Here is a 13465-nt window from a genome sequence, read left to right as displayed (position 1 = left end):
TAAACAAAATGCTAGTAAATAACCAAGAGATAACTGAAGAAATCAAAGAGGAAATCAAAAAATACCTAGAAACAAATGACAATGAAAACAGCACGACCCAAAACCTATGGGATACAGCAAAAGCAGTTCTAAGACGGAAGTTTATAGCAATACAATCCTACCTCAAGAAAGAAGAAACATCTCAAATAAACAACCTAACTATACACCTAAAGCAATTAGAGAAAGAAGAATAAAAGAACCCCAAAGTTAGCAGAAGGTAAGAAATCATAAAGAGCAGATCAGAAAGAAATGAAAAAGAAATGAAAGAAACAATAGCAAACATCAATAAAACTAAAAGCTGGTTCTTTGAGAAGATAAACAAATTTGATAAACCATTAGCCAGACTCCTCAAGAAAAAAAGGGAGAAGACTCAAATCAACAGAATTAGAAATGAAAAAGGAGAAGTAACAATTGACACTGCAGATATACAAAGAATCATGAGAGATTACAACAAGCAACCCTATGCCAATAAAATGGACAACCTGGAAGAAATGGATAAATTCTTAGAAAAGCACAACCTTCCAAGACTGAACCAGGAAGAAATAGAAAATATGAACAGACCAATCACAAGCACTGAAATTGAAACTGTGATTAAAATCTTCCAACAATCAAAATCCCAGGACCAGATGGATTCACAGACGAATTCTATCAAACATTTGCAGAAGAGCCAACACCTATCCTTCTCCAACTCTTCCAAAATACAGCAGAGGGAGGAACACTCCCAAATTCATTCTATGAGGCCACCATCACCCTGATACCAAAACCAGACAAAGATGTCACAAAAAAGGAAAACTACAGGCCAATATTTCTGATGAACATAGATGCAAAAATGCTCAACAAAATACTAGCAAACAGAATCCAACAGCACATTAAAAGGATCATACATCATGATCAAGTGGGGTTTATCCCAGGAATGCAAGGATTCTTCAGTATATGCAAATCATTCAATGTGACAGATCATATTAACAAACTGAAGTATAAAAACCGTATGACAGGGCTTCCCTGGTGGCGCAGTGGTTGAGAGTCCGCCTGCCGATGCAGGGGACAGGGTTCGTGCCCCAGTCCGGGAGGATCCCACATGCCGCGGAGTGGCTGAGCCCGTGAACCATGGCCGCTGAGCCTGCGCGTTGGGAGCCTGTGCTCCGCAACGGGAGAGGCCACAACAGTGAGAGGCCCGTGTACCGCAAAAAAAAAAAAAAAAAAAAAAAAAAAAAAACATGTGACAATCTCAATAGGTGCAGAAAAAGTGCTTTTGACAAAATTCAACACCCATTTATGATTAAAAAAACACTCGAAAGAGTAGGCATTGAGGGAACCTACCTCAACCTAATAAAGGACATATATGACAAACCCACAGCCAACATCGTTCTCAATGGTGAAAAACTGAAACCATTTCCTCTAAGATCAGGAACAAGACAAGCGTGCCCACTCTCACCACTATTATTCAACATAGTTTTGGAAGTTTTAGCCACAGCAATCAGAGGAGAAAAAGAAATAAAAGGAATACAAATTGGAAAAGAAGAAGTAAAACTGTCACTGTTTGCAGATGACATGATACTATACATAGAGAATCCTAAAGACGCTACCAGGAAACTACTAGAGCTAATCAATGAATTTGGTAGAGTAGCATGATATAAAATTAATGCACAGAAATCTCTTGCATTCCTATACACTAATGATGAAAAATCTGAAAGAGAAATGAAGGAAACACTCCCATTTACCACTGCAACAAAATGAATAAAATACCTAGGAATTAACCTACCTATGGAAACAAAAGACCTGTATGCAGAAAACTATAAGACACTGATGAAAGAAATTAAAGATGATACAAACAGATGGAGAGATATACTATGTTCTTGGACTGGAAGAATCAAGATTGTGAAAATGACTATACTACCCAAAGCAATCTACAGATTCAATGCAATCCCTATCAAACTACCAATGGCATCTTTCACAGAACTAGACCAAAAAATTGCACAATTTGTATGGAAACACAAAAGACTCCGAATAGCCAAAAAAATCTTGAGATAGAAAAACGGAGCTGGAGGAATCAGGCTCCCAGACTGCAGATACTACAAAACTACAGTAATCAAGACAGTATGGTACTGGCACAAAAACAGAAATATAGATCAATGGAACAGGACAGAAAGCCCAGAGATAAACCCATACACATAAGGTCACCTTATCTTTGATAAAGGAGGCTAGAGTATACAATGGAGAAAAGACAGCCTATTCAGTAAGTGGTGCTGGGAAAACCAGACAGCTAAATGTAAAAGAATGAAAGTAGAACACTTCCTAACACCATACACAAACATAAACTCAAAATGGATTAAAGACCTAAAAGGCCAAACACTATCAAACTCTTAGAGGAAAACATAGGCAGAACACTCTATGACATAAATCACAGCAAGATCCTTTTTGACCCACCTCCTAGAAAAATGTAAATAAAAACAAAAATAAACAAATGGGACCTAATGAAACTTAAAAGCTTTTGCACAGCAAAGGAAACCATAAACAAGATGAAAAGACAACCCTCAGAATGAGAGAAACTGTTTGCAAGCAAAACAACTGATAAAGGATTAATCTCCAAAATATACAAGCAGCTCATGTAGGTCAATATCAAAAAAACAAACAACCCAATCCAAAAATGGGCAGAAGACCTAAATAGACATTTCTCCGAAGAAGATATACAGATTGCCAACAAACACATGAAAAGATGCTCAACATCACTAATCGTTAGAGAAATGCAAATCAAAACTACAATGAGGTATCACCTCACACCAGTCAGAGTGGCCATCATCAAAAAAAAATCTACAAATAATAAATGCTGGAGAGGGTGTGGAGAAAAGGGAACCCTCTTACACTGTTGGTGGGAATGTAAATTGGTACAGCCACTATAGAGAACAGTATGGAGGTTCCTTAAAAGACTAAAATAGAACTACCATATGACCCAGCAATCCCACTACTGGGCATATACCCTGAGAAAACCATCATTCAAAAAGTCATGTGCCACAATGTTCACTGCAGCACTATTTACAATAGCCAGGACATGGAAGCAACCTAAGTGTCCATCGACAGATGAATGGATAAAGAAGATGTGGCACATATATACAAGGGACTATTACTCAGCCATAAACAGAAACGAAATTGAGTTATTTGTAGTGAGGTGGATAGACCTAGAGTCTGTCATACAGAGTCAAGTAAATCAGAAAGAGAAAAACAAATACCGTATGTTATCACATATATATGGGATCTAAAAAAACCAAAAAATGTTCTCATGAACTAGGGGCAGGATAGCAATAAAGACACAGACGTAGAGAATGGACTTGAGGACATGGTAGGGGGAAGGGTAAGCTGGGACAAAGTAAGAGAGTAGCATTGACATATATACACTACCAAATTTAAAACAGCTAGTGGGAAGCAGCTGCCTGGCACAGCTGCATGGCACAGATCAGCTTGGTGCTTTGCAACCACCTAGAGGGGTGGGACAAGGTAGGTGGGAGGGAGACGCAAGAGGGAGGGGATATGGGGATATACGTATGCGTATAGCTGATTCACTTTGTTATACAGCAGAAACTAACCCAACACTGTAAAGCAATTATACTCCAATAAAGATGTTAAAAAAGAAAGTCCATGCTACCCAAAGCCATCCACAGACTCAAGGCAATCTCTATCAAAATTCAAATGGCACTTTTCATTGAAATGGAAAGAAATCCTAAACTTCACATGTAACCACAAGAGACCCTGAATAGACAATGAAATCCTGAAAAAGAACAAAGTTGAAGGCATCACATTTCCTGATTTCCACCTATATTACAAAGTTACAGTAATCAAAACAGCATGGTACTGGCATAAAAATAGACACACAGGCTAACAGAACAGAGGTGAGAGCCCGAAATAAATCCACATATATATAGTCAACTAATATCTGAAAAGGGAACCAAGACTACTCAATGTGGAAAGAACAGTCTCTTCAATAAATGGTGTTGGGAAAACTGATTATCCACATGCAAAAGAATGAAATTGGACTGCTATTTTACACCATGCACAAAAATTAACTCAAAATGAATTAAGGACTTAATCATAAAACTCCAAACTATAAAATTCCTAGAAGAAAATATAGGGGAAAAAGTTCCTTCATATTGGTCTTAGCAACAATTTTTAAGATAGGACACCAAAAGCATAAGCAAATATCAATAAGTAGGACTACATAAGGTTAAAAAGCTTCTGAAAAGAGAAAGAAATAATGAACAAAATGAAAAGGCAACATATAAAACAGAAGAAAGTATTTGCAAACCATAAATCAGATAAGGGATTAACATCTACAACATATAAGGGACTTTACACAACTCAACAGCAAAAAACAAAACAGAACAAAAAAACCTGATTAAGAAATGGACAAGGGACCTAAATAGATATTTTTTTACAAAGATATACAAATGGCCAACAAATACATGAAAAGGTGCTGAACATCACTAATCATCAGGAAATGCAAATCAAAACCACAATGAGGTATAATTACACACCTGTTAGAATGGTTATTATCAAAAGACAAGAGTTAAGTGTTGGCAAGAATGTGGAAAATAGGGAGCCAAAGCGCACTGTTGTTGATGATGTAAATTGGTACAGCGCTATGGAAAACATGTATGGAGGTCCTCACAAGATTAAAATTAGAACTACCACATGATTTGGTAATCCCACTTCTGGGTATATATTCAAAGGAAATGAAGTCACTATCTTGAAGAGATATCTGCACCCCTATGTTCATTGCAGCATTGTTCACAAAATCTAAGACAAATCTAACTGTTGACAGATGAATGGATAAAGAAAATGTGGTGTGTGTATATATGTGTGTATGTGTGTATGTATATGTATGTATATATATATATATATATATATATATACACACACACACATACACACAAAGGATTATTATTTAGCCATAAAAAGGAAGTTCTGCAAGGTGCAACAACATGGATGGACATTGAGGGCACTACACTAAGTGAAATAAGTCAGACAGAGAAAGACAAATACTGTATGATCTCACTTATATGTGGAATCTAAAATAGCCAGCTTTATAGAAGCAGAGTAGAACGGTGGTTTCCAGGGGCTAGGAGTAGGGGAAATGAGATGTTGGTCGATGTGTACAAACTTCCAGTTTATATGAAAAATAAATTCTAGGAATCTAATGTACAGCATGGTGACTACAGTTAACAATATTGTATATCTGAAAGTTGCTATGAGAGTAGAATTTAAATGTTTTCACTACAACAACAACAAAATTGTAATTACATGAGGTGGGGGATATGTTAACTAACCTTACTGTGGTAATCATTTTAATATATGTGTATCAAATCATCACATCGTACATCTTAAACTTACACAATGTTATATGTCAATTATCTCAATAAATCTGGGGGAAAAAAAAGAACCCAACAGTTCCTTACACACATAGTTGAAGTTTAACAAATATTTGTTGAATTTTTAAAAATTCAAAAAAAAATAAATGAGGTATCAAACCACAAAAAGATATGGAGGAACCTTAAATGCATATTGCTAAGGAGTCAGTCTGAAAAGGATACATATGGTATGATTCCAACTATATAACATTTTGGGAAAGGCAAGAGTATAGAAACAGTAAAATGATCAGTGGTTACCAAGCGTTGGGGAGAGGGATAAACAGGTAGAGCACAAGGGATATTTAGGGCTGGGAAATTATTTTGTATGATACTATAATGGTACATATATTATGTATTTGGCAAAAGCCATAGAATTGTACACCACTAAGAGTGGATCCTAATGTAAACTATGCACTTTAGTTAATAATGTATCAATACTGGTTCATCAGTTATAACAAATGTACCATACCAATGCAAGATGTTAATAATAGGGAAAACTGGGCATAGTAGAGGGTGGGCGGGTGTATATAGGAACTCTGTACTTTCTGTTCAATTTTTCTGTAAACCTAAAACTGCTCTAAGAAATAAAGTCTATTAATTAAAACGATTTAAAACAGGAAAGTATGACAACTATGTCCCATCAAATAGAGAATATCAACAAAGAGAAATTATTAAAACAAAGAATCAATCAACAATGTATGAAGGATTTCAATTTCTTTACATCCTCCTCAACATTTGTTATTGTCTGTCTTTATTATTGGAGCCACCCTAGTGGGTGTGAAAGGGTCTCTAATTGTGGCTTTGATTTGCAGTTCCCTAATGACTATTTACGTTGAAGATCTTTATGTGCTTACTGGCCATTTCTTTATCTTCTTTAGAGAACTGTATATTCAAATCCTTTGACCGTTAAAAAAAATTAGATAACTTTGCCTTTTATTTTTGAGTTGTAAGAGTTTTTTATATATTCTGGATAGATGTCCCTTATCAGATATATAATTTGCAAATATTTTCTCTCATTCTGTGTATTGTCTCTTCACTTTCTTAATGGTATCATTTGTACAACAAACATTTTTAATTTTGATGCAGCCAATTTGCATATTTTTTCTTTTGTCGTGTTTTTATGTCACAGCTAAGAAAAAAATTGCCTAATTCAAAGTCATGAAGATTTACTCTTATGTTTTCTCTAAGAGTTTTATAGTTTTAGCTCTTACATTTAGGTCTTTGATCCATTTAGAGTTAATTTTTGTGTATGGTGTAAAAAAAGGTTCAACTTTATGTTTTTTTGTATATGTATGTGGATATCCATTGTGCCCACACCATTTGTTGAATAGACTGTATTTCCCTCTTTGCATTTATTTGGCACTCTGTTGAAAAATCAATTGACCAGGGACTTCCCCGGTAGTGCAGTGGTTAAGAATCTGCCTGCCAATGCAGGGGACACAGGTTCAATCCCTAGTATTGGAAGATCCCACATGCCGCAGAGCAACTAAGCCTGTGCACCACAACTACTGAGCCTGCGCTCTGGAGCCTGCGAGCCACAACTACTGAGCCCATGTGCCACAACTACTGAAGCCCACGCACCTAGAGTCCGTGCTCTGCAACAAGAGAAGCCACTGCAATGAGAAGCCCACACACCGCAACAAAGAGTAGCCCCCACTCGCCACAACTAGAGAAAGCCCACACGCAGCAACGAAAACCCAACACAGCCAAAAATAGAATTAATTAATTTTAAAAAATCAACTGACCATAAATGTAAGACTTTATTTCAAGACTCTCAATTCTATTACACTGATCTATATGTCTAACCTTACACCAGGATAATGCTGTCTTGTTTACTACAGCTGTGTAGTAAGTTTTGAAATTGAGAATTGTGAGTCCTCCAACTTTGTTCTTCCTCTTGAATACTGTGTTAGCTATTCTGGGTCCCTTGCATTTCCACATTAATTTTATGATCTCCAAAGCTTTACTCTGAATACATATCAGTTACCCAGCTTCTGTGGATTGTAACTATACCAGAAGTCTGAAGTTACCACTAGAGGTACTAAAAAAAGGCTCACTTAACATCATCCCTTTCAGTTTAGTAGCTTAAGAAAGATGAAAAGAATGTCCATGACTAAGGTGGAGGAAAAGTAGAAGTTTAGGGTAAAGCAGTCCAGTAGTATTTCACCTTGAAACCCAAGAAGCCAACAAGACGTAGAAGGGTTGGAAGTTAAGAGGATTCAGGGAAAGTTTAAAAGGAGTATTCAAATCAATGTCTGAATATAAGGGTAGGACAGAAGAATCTTACAAAGGAAAAAACTATTAGTGAGTATACGTCCTATATTACAACACTTTTCTTTTTTAAAAAGTTTGTTTTGACAAGTCTACTTTACTATTAATGTTACATTTTGCTGTTCTAATGAGGGATTATGTTTTTGCAAAACCGATTTAAAAATTCATGGCTGGAGTCTGGGTCTCAAGCAAAGTACATTCCCTTAAGTTAGGCCATATGACTGAGGAACCAGTTTATCTATTAGTAGTATATCTAAAGTACAGGAAAAGTAGCCAAGAAGGAAAAGAAAAATTAACCCTTAAGTTATGAAACCCCAAACATCAATATATAAAAGGGATGACAAGTGTGCTGCTTCTATCCATGATTACCTTTTAAGTATTCACAAAAATCACATCAACATATTCGCCTCCAAAGATGCTGGTTTAAATCAATTTAATATTTGAATTGTTTGAAGAGTATAATAAAGTATTCAGGAAACTAAGCTTAAATTACTTAACTTTTTTTTTGGCTCTGGCTCTTTTGAATGGGAGGATTTTACCCCATGGCCATACCAATTTTATATATCCATTTATTCGGGTGCTCACACTTGTGACAGTTATAAATTTGGCACTCATCAGACATTTGGTGCCTGAGCAAAATCCAATCACATGAGGAAGCAACACAGGTTGCTGACTTTATAACAGGTATTCTTAGACTTGGTTTGGTTTTTGGTATCTGCTATTGACTTTAGAAATAGCATATGGCTTCTAAAGGTGAAGAAAAGGCAGGGTAAAGATTAATATTTCTTTATGTGTAACTTTTCTACAAACTATTAGATTTAAATTAGAATATCTCACGAACTCAGCATAATAATGATGGTTGGGGGCCAGAGTTGACCTGTAAAATAAAAAATTACAGCAAAAATACAAGGAAATTCTTCTCTTAGATATCAGAAGCTTATCTTAAAATAGGCTCCTGTTCATAGCACGTAATTTTAAATTAGCGCTAATTTTATTTTTAATAAAATTTCTGATTTCCTAACATTGAAATAAATCTACTCCACACAGCCTAATTTATATTATAGTTACAGAAAACATATTACTTTATTCTTATTAAGGCAAACAAACACCAGTTGTGTGGGTTAAACTATTATTCTTATCTGCATTATTGTGTAGGATAAGGAAGCCATTACTTCTAATTTTAAAAACTTAGAAAGATAGGGCTGGTTATGAGAACTAATGAAACAAGTATGTTTATATATGCTTTGATAATCTGTAGAAGATATTTGCCCTTCTAAACACTTCAATGCATACATAGCTCAACTTCTACGTCTTCTTGACATTCTATAGTTCCTATGAGCCACTTATAATGTAGTCTCAAAGCATCAAGTAAAGGATCTTTAGCAGTATTTTCCCTCTTAGGCCACTTTGCTTAAAATTAAGCTAAAAGGGCCCACTTTTCTTTCATTTTGTATAGTTTTGAAAAATTACCATATCTGGTAATATTTCTTGAGTATATGTGTTAATAAAAAAATAAAAAATTAATGTGTTTTCTAAGCATTTGATTAGAATTTTTCAAAACCCATGTATGCACCCAGATTTTAACATAACTTAACAAAATGTGGAGAATTTTAATTGACATATTTAAAAATTTAGACAGAACTGGTACGTACATACAATCCCAATTGTTTCTGGGAGCATTTGTTCTTTGTATCACATTTTGATGTACTCACAGGAAAAATTTCCTAGTCCTTCCTGTATTCATATTTAGATTCATTGATTTAAATTTCTTTGAGATTTAGAATAAAAACTCTTGTTGTTTGTGTAAGTTTTACCAGATTTGGTAAAATTACAGAATATAATTTTTTTGTTTTAGTATGCTAGGTATAGCTATAAAATAATGTAACTACAATTTCTGTTATTTAGAAATCAAATGGAACCAGCTCCTGTTTAACAAGCTCTCTCTTTACTATTTTAAAAAATGTACTATAAATAAAGCTAGACATATACAGATAATACTAAAACAAGTTAATATTCTTCCTCATTGCTAAGATAAAAATCTTCAGGGAAAATAGAATGTTATGACAATTTTAAAAAAATACATTTCCAAGGACCCAGTATACCAACTGGTATTTTGTACATATCTTTATTAAAACCTTTAAAAATGGTTAAGAGAAACTAGAAAGCTTAGAACTTTGACATACATCTGAAAAGATGGTAAACATTTTGAAACAAAATCCTTTCTTAACTGCTGAGCATATCCAACTATTAGAGGGGCCTGAGAGTTTTCAGGGGAAAAAATTCCAGTTATTCAGGTTTAAGAGACACAGATAAATTACAGAAGGAAATATAAGCAGAGCATTACATCCAACATACAGACTGAATCTGAAATGGACTAGGACAGAAAAACAAAAGTGAGATAAGCAAGAATATGGGAGCAAGACTGATCAGATTTTACTTATGTCCTCACATCAAACTATGGTATATCCTGGGTATATATTTGAAGAGTGAAAGATTAGTAAATTGGGGCAAGAAAACTCTTAATGGCCAACATGAAAGTTCTGTGTCTGGAACTGAGATACACATATTTTTTAAAATTATGTTTTCATTGTGCTTTTCTATTATCAAAGGAAGAGTTAGTCTTGTCAATCCTGCATTATAATTGACTTAGCATAATATTTTCAGTCTCTGCTCTGGAGAAAGAAGTAAAAGCCTCTATAATCCAATCCAAGTAAAATAATATAGCCAGTAAAGCCAATGTTGATTTTTTTCTTTGAATTTTTAATTAAAATATAAGTAGTGGGGGCTTCCCTGGTGGCGCAGTGGTTGGGAGTCCGCCTGCCGATGCAGGGGACGCGGATTCGTGACCCGGTCCGGGAGGACCCCATGTGCCGTGGAGCGGCTGGGCCCGTGGGCCATGGCCGCTGAGCCTGCGCGTCCGCAGCCTGTGCTCCACAACAGGAGAGGCCGCAGCAGTGGGAGGCCTGCGTACGGCAAAAAAAAAAAAAAAAAAATATATATATATATATATATATATGTAGTTATAATGTGATGTTTTATCAATCTATTAAAACATGAGATTCCTTGGCATTGAAAAAGAAAATTAATGTGAACTGAAACTATCTACATTTCCATAAAAGACAAACATCAAAATCAGGCTTTTGATCACCCTCTCTGCCAAGAATATTTGTCTTCTCTAATATTTTACTAGTAAATAGATATGTCACTATTTTGCTTTGGCCTAGATTATGCAAATAAGGCTGACCTACTTGATGTTAAATAAAAAGATAGATTGTCCCTCTACAGCAATAAGAGGAGAGTCCTTCTTCAATGCCTTATTGAATTCTCAAATATAGTTTGAGTTGTTAAAAGCCATGTTATGTGAAAGTACAAGGAGTGTATATATGATAAATAGCAAATATAGTCAAGAAAGATCAAATGATAATAATTTTTTTAAAAGTCTGAGTTCCTAAAAAAAGATAAAGTCCTTAATTCTCACTTTTGCTTTATGATGTGCCTTAGAGAATATAATTTCTTTGGTATTCATCTTTCAAAAAAACTCAACCTAAGTATAAATAGGAAAGGTACTATGAATTCCTTTTGAAAGTATGGACCACACAAAACACAAACCTTTTTATCAAAATGACTTGATTGCTAGATACTTACCTCTGTGCTAATATCGTGATACTGAGTTGAAGCTGCCCCGCACTTGAGCCAGAGTTTTGCCACCAATTGCTCAAATTCTTTAACTTCACTGAAGCGAAAAGCTGTTTTTCCTTTGATGCTAATGATGACAGATTTGCTGGAATCATTTGTCTTATCTATAGCTAAGACCTGGGGGATGAAAACAAGATGATCTTTCTTGACTGGGGGATAAATGAATCGCATTTTCCCTTGTTACTGACAAGGTCAGGCAAAATGTGTTTAGCTTATTTTTTTGTGGCTACAAGTTTTGGTCTGTGGTAGGACTTAGTAAGAAATAGACTTTGGGTACTAGTTGTACCACTAATACAAGCAACCTTAGTGCAAGATATTTCACTTCTAAAGGAAAAGTTTAACTAACATGTAACCTTTAAAAATGACAATACAAATGTAAAAATTCAGGGCCGCAATATGGACAATTGATTTCTGACTTACACAAAAGCTATCAATTCTATTCTTTCTGACCATGTGTATCAAATATGATAGTATAAATTTTGGTATCCATGTCATAAACATCTGAGTGATCATGCTCCATGTTGAGTCATCCCAAACCCTTATCTTGTTTATTAATTTTTAATTTTTTTCTCTTTTCATTTTCAATAAGAGCTGTAAGGCTCTTATCCTAGTACTCTTATCCTCAGGAATGGTACTCTTACCCTGAAGAATATAACTGCACTTAAAAATTATTATTTAAAATTACTAAAAGGATGTTGCATATTGAGTTTTTAATAATTTACAGAATTAAAGGGTATTTTACTCTGTGAATGGTAACATTTTTGAACTAAAAACTGATATGTAACTAAATTTATTTTACCTCTCGTAATGGAATGATTACACTACATAGATTGCCATCCTGGCTAGCAAAGCAGATATAGTTTTCTGAGATGCACATTTTTCCATGAGTGTTGAAGTGGCTGAATGGTACCCATAAGAAACATTCATGTACTTCTTTCAAAGTCTCTTCTTTGGGCAGCCTAAAAAAAGCATTAAACTGCTCACTGTGGGCTCGATTTTCCAGACCTCTATAGGAAAGAAAAAAACGGGGGGCTCAAATGATGACTTCTAAAGGATACACATGTCCATATTGATTAATCTAAATGCACTGTAAAGCAGAATGATTAAGCACTACATGCTATGTTCTTCAACAAATTATGAAATGGAAGAAACACTGATTCCTAACCAATTTATTTTGTTTGTTCTCTTTTCCAATTTTGTGTTATTAGTAGTAGATTACAATGCACAACAGTTAGAGGTGATGTAGGTCTTCAAACCATCTATTAAAGGGTGATTTTCTGGAAGATTACTATATTATTATATATTCATAACATGTGAGTATGGCTAAAGTCAATCTTGGCAGACAATAATTTTTACATCTGGTTATCAGAAAGTCAAAAGAGTTACCCAGTTCAAACAAAATAAAATAATGAAAATTTATGGCATCAAAATTTAGATGGGAAGACTAGTACATAAAAATAATATTAAAGGGGCTTCCCTGGTGGCGCAGTGGTTGAGAGTCCGCCTGCCGATGCAGGGGACACGGGTTCGTGCCCTGGTCTGGGAGGATCCCACATGCCGCAGAGCAGCTGGGCCCGTGAGCCATGGCCGCTGAGCCTGCGCGTCCGGAGCCTGTGCTCCGCAACGGGAGAGGCCACAACAGTGAGAGGCCCACGTACCGCAAAATAAATAAATAAATAAATAAATAAATAAATAAATAAATAAAATTAAGTGAAGCAAAAATGTAAATGAATATTTAAAAAATTCAAAAGTAGAGGCAAGATAAAACAACACTTCTTGCACAGTATTGGGCACAGAATGGGTGTCAATAAATACAGATGATTTGTTAACTGATACATAAGTATATAATAAAAAACAATTGCTTAAAATAGTACAGTTTTTCTAGAGGCAATAAACACTTGTGCTAAGCAGCAATGCCATCTGCGGTAGTGAGTAAATTATGCAAGTTCTAACTCAAAGCCAACAAAGTTAAAAACTAAATTTATCCTTCCAGCATATACTATTTGAATATGTGGCAGTTCACCATGTCTTTCAAAAATAATTCTGATAAATATGAACAG

The 13465-nt window shown here is 35.1% G+C and overlaps 1 protein-coding gene across 3 annotated transcripts in view; it reads right to left on the bottom strand.

The window, feature by feature from the left end:
* Window positions 1-13465, bottom strand: part of TBC1D8B (TBC1 domain family member 8B) — an 84362-nt gene that overhangs the window by 48554 nt on the left and 22343 nt on the right. For all 3 annotated transcript variants that reach the window (XR_007474691.1, XM_004281502.4, XM_033408796.2), the window contains exons 6-7: window positions 12205-12412; window positions 11355-11522 (exon numbers count right to left, since the gene is read on the bottom strand). Coding sequence is in view for 2 of the 3 variants with exons in the window: in XM_004281502.4 (XP_004281550.1) it covers window positions 11355-11522; window positions 12205-12412 (376 nt within the window). In the remaining variant the exon portion in view is untranslated. The remainder of the gene's footprint in view (window positions 1-11354; window positions 11523-12204; window positions 12413-13465) is intronic.

This window comes from Orcinus orca, chromosome X, assembly GCF_937001465.1.
Source record: "Orcinus orca chromosome X, mOrcOrc1.1, whole genome shotgun sequence".
NCBI lineage: Eukaryota > Metazoa > Chordata > Mammalia > Artiodactyla > Delphinidae > Orcinus > Orcinus orca.
Note: the sequence above shows the minus strand (reverse complement) of the source record. Positions and strands in the feature narration are given on the sequence as shown.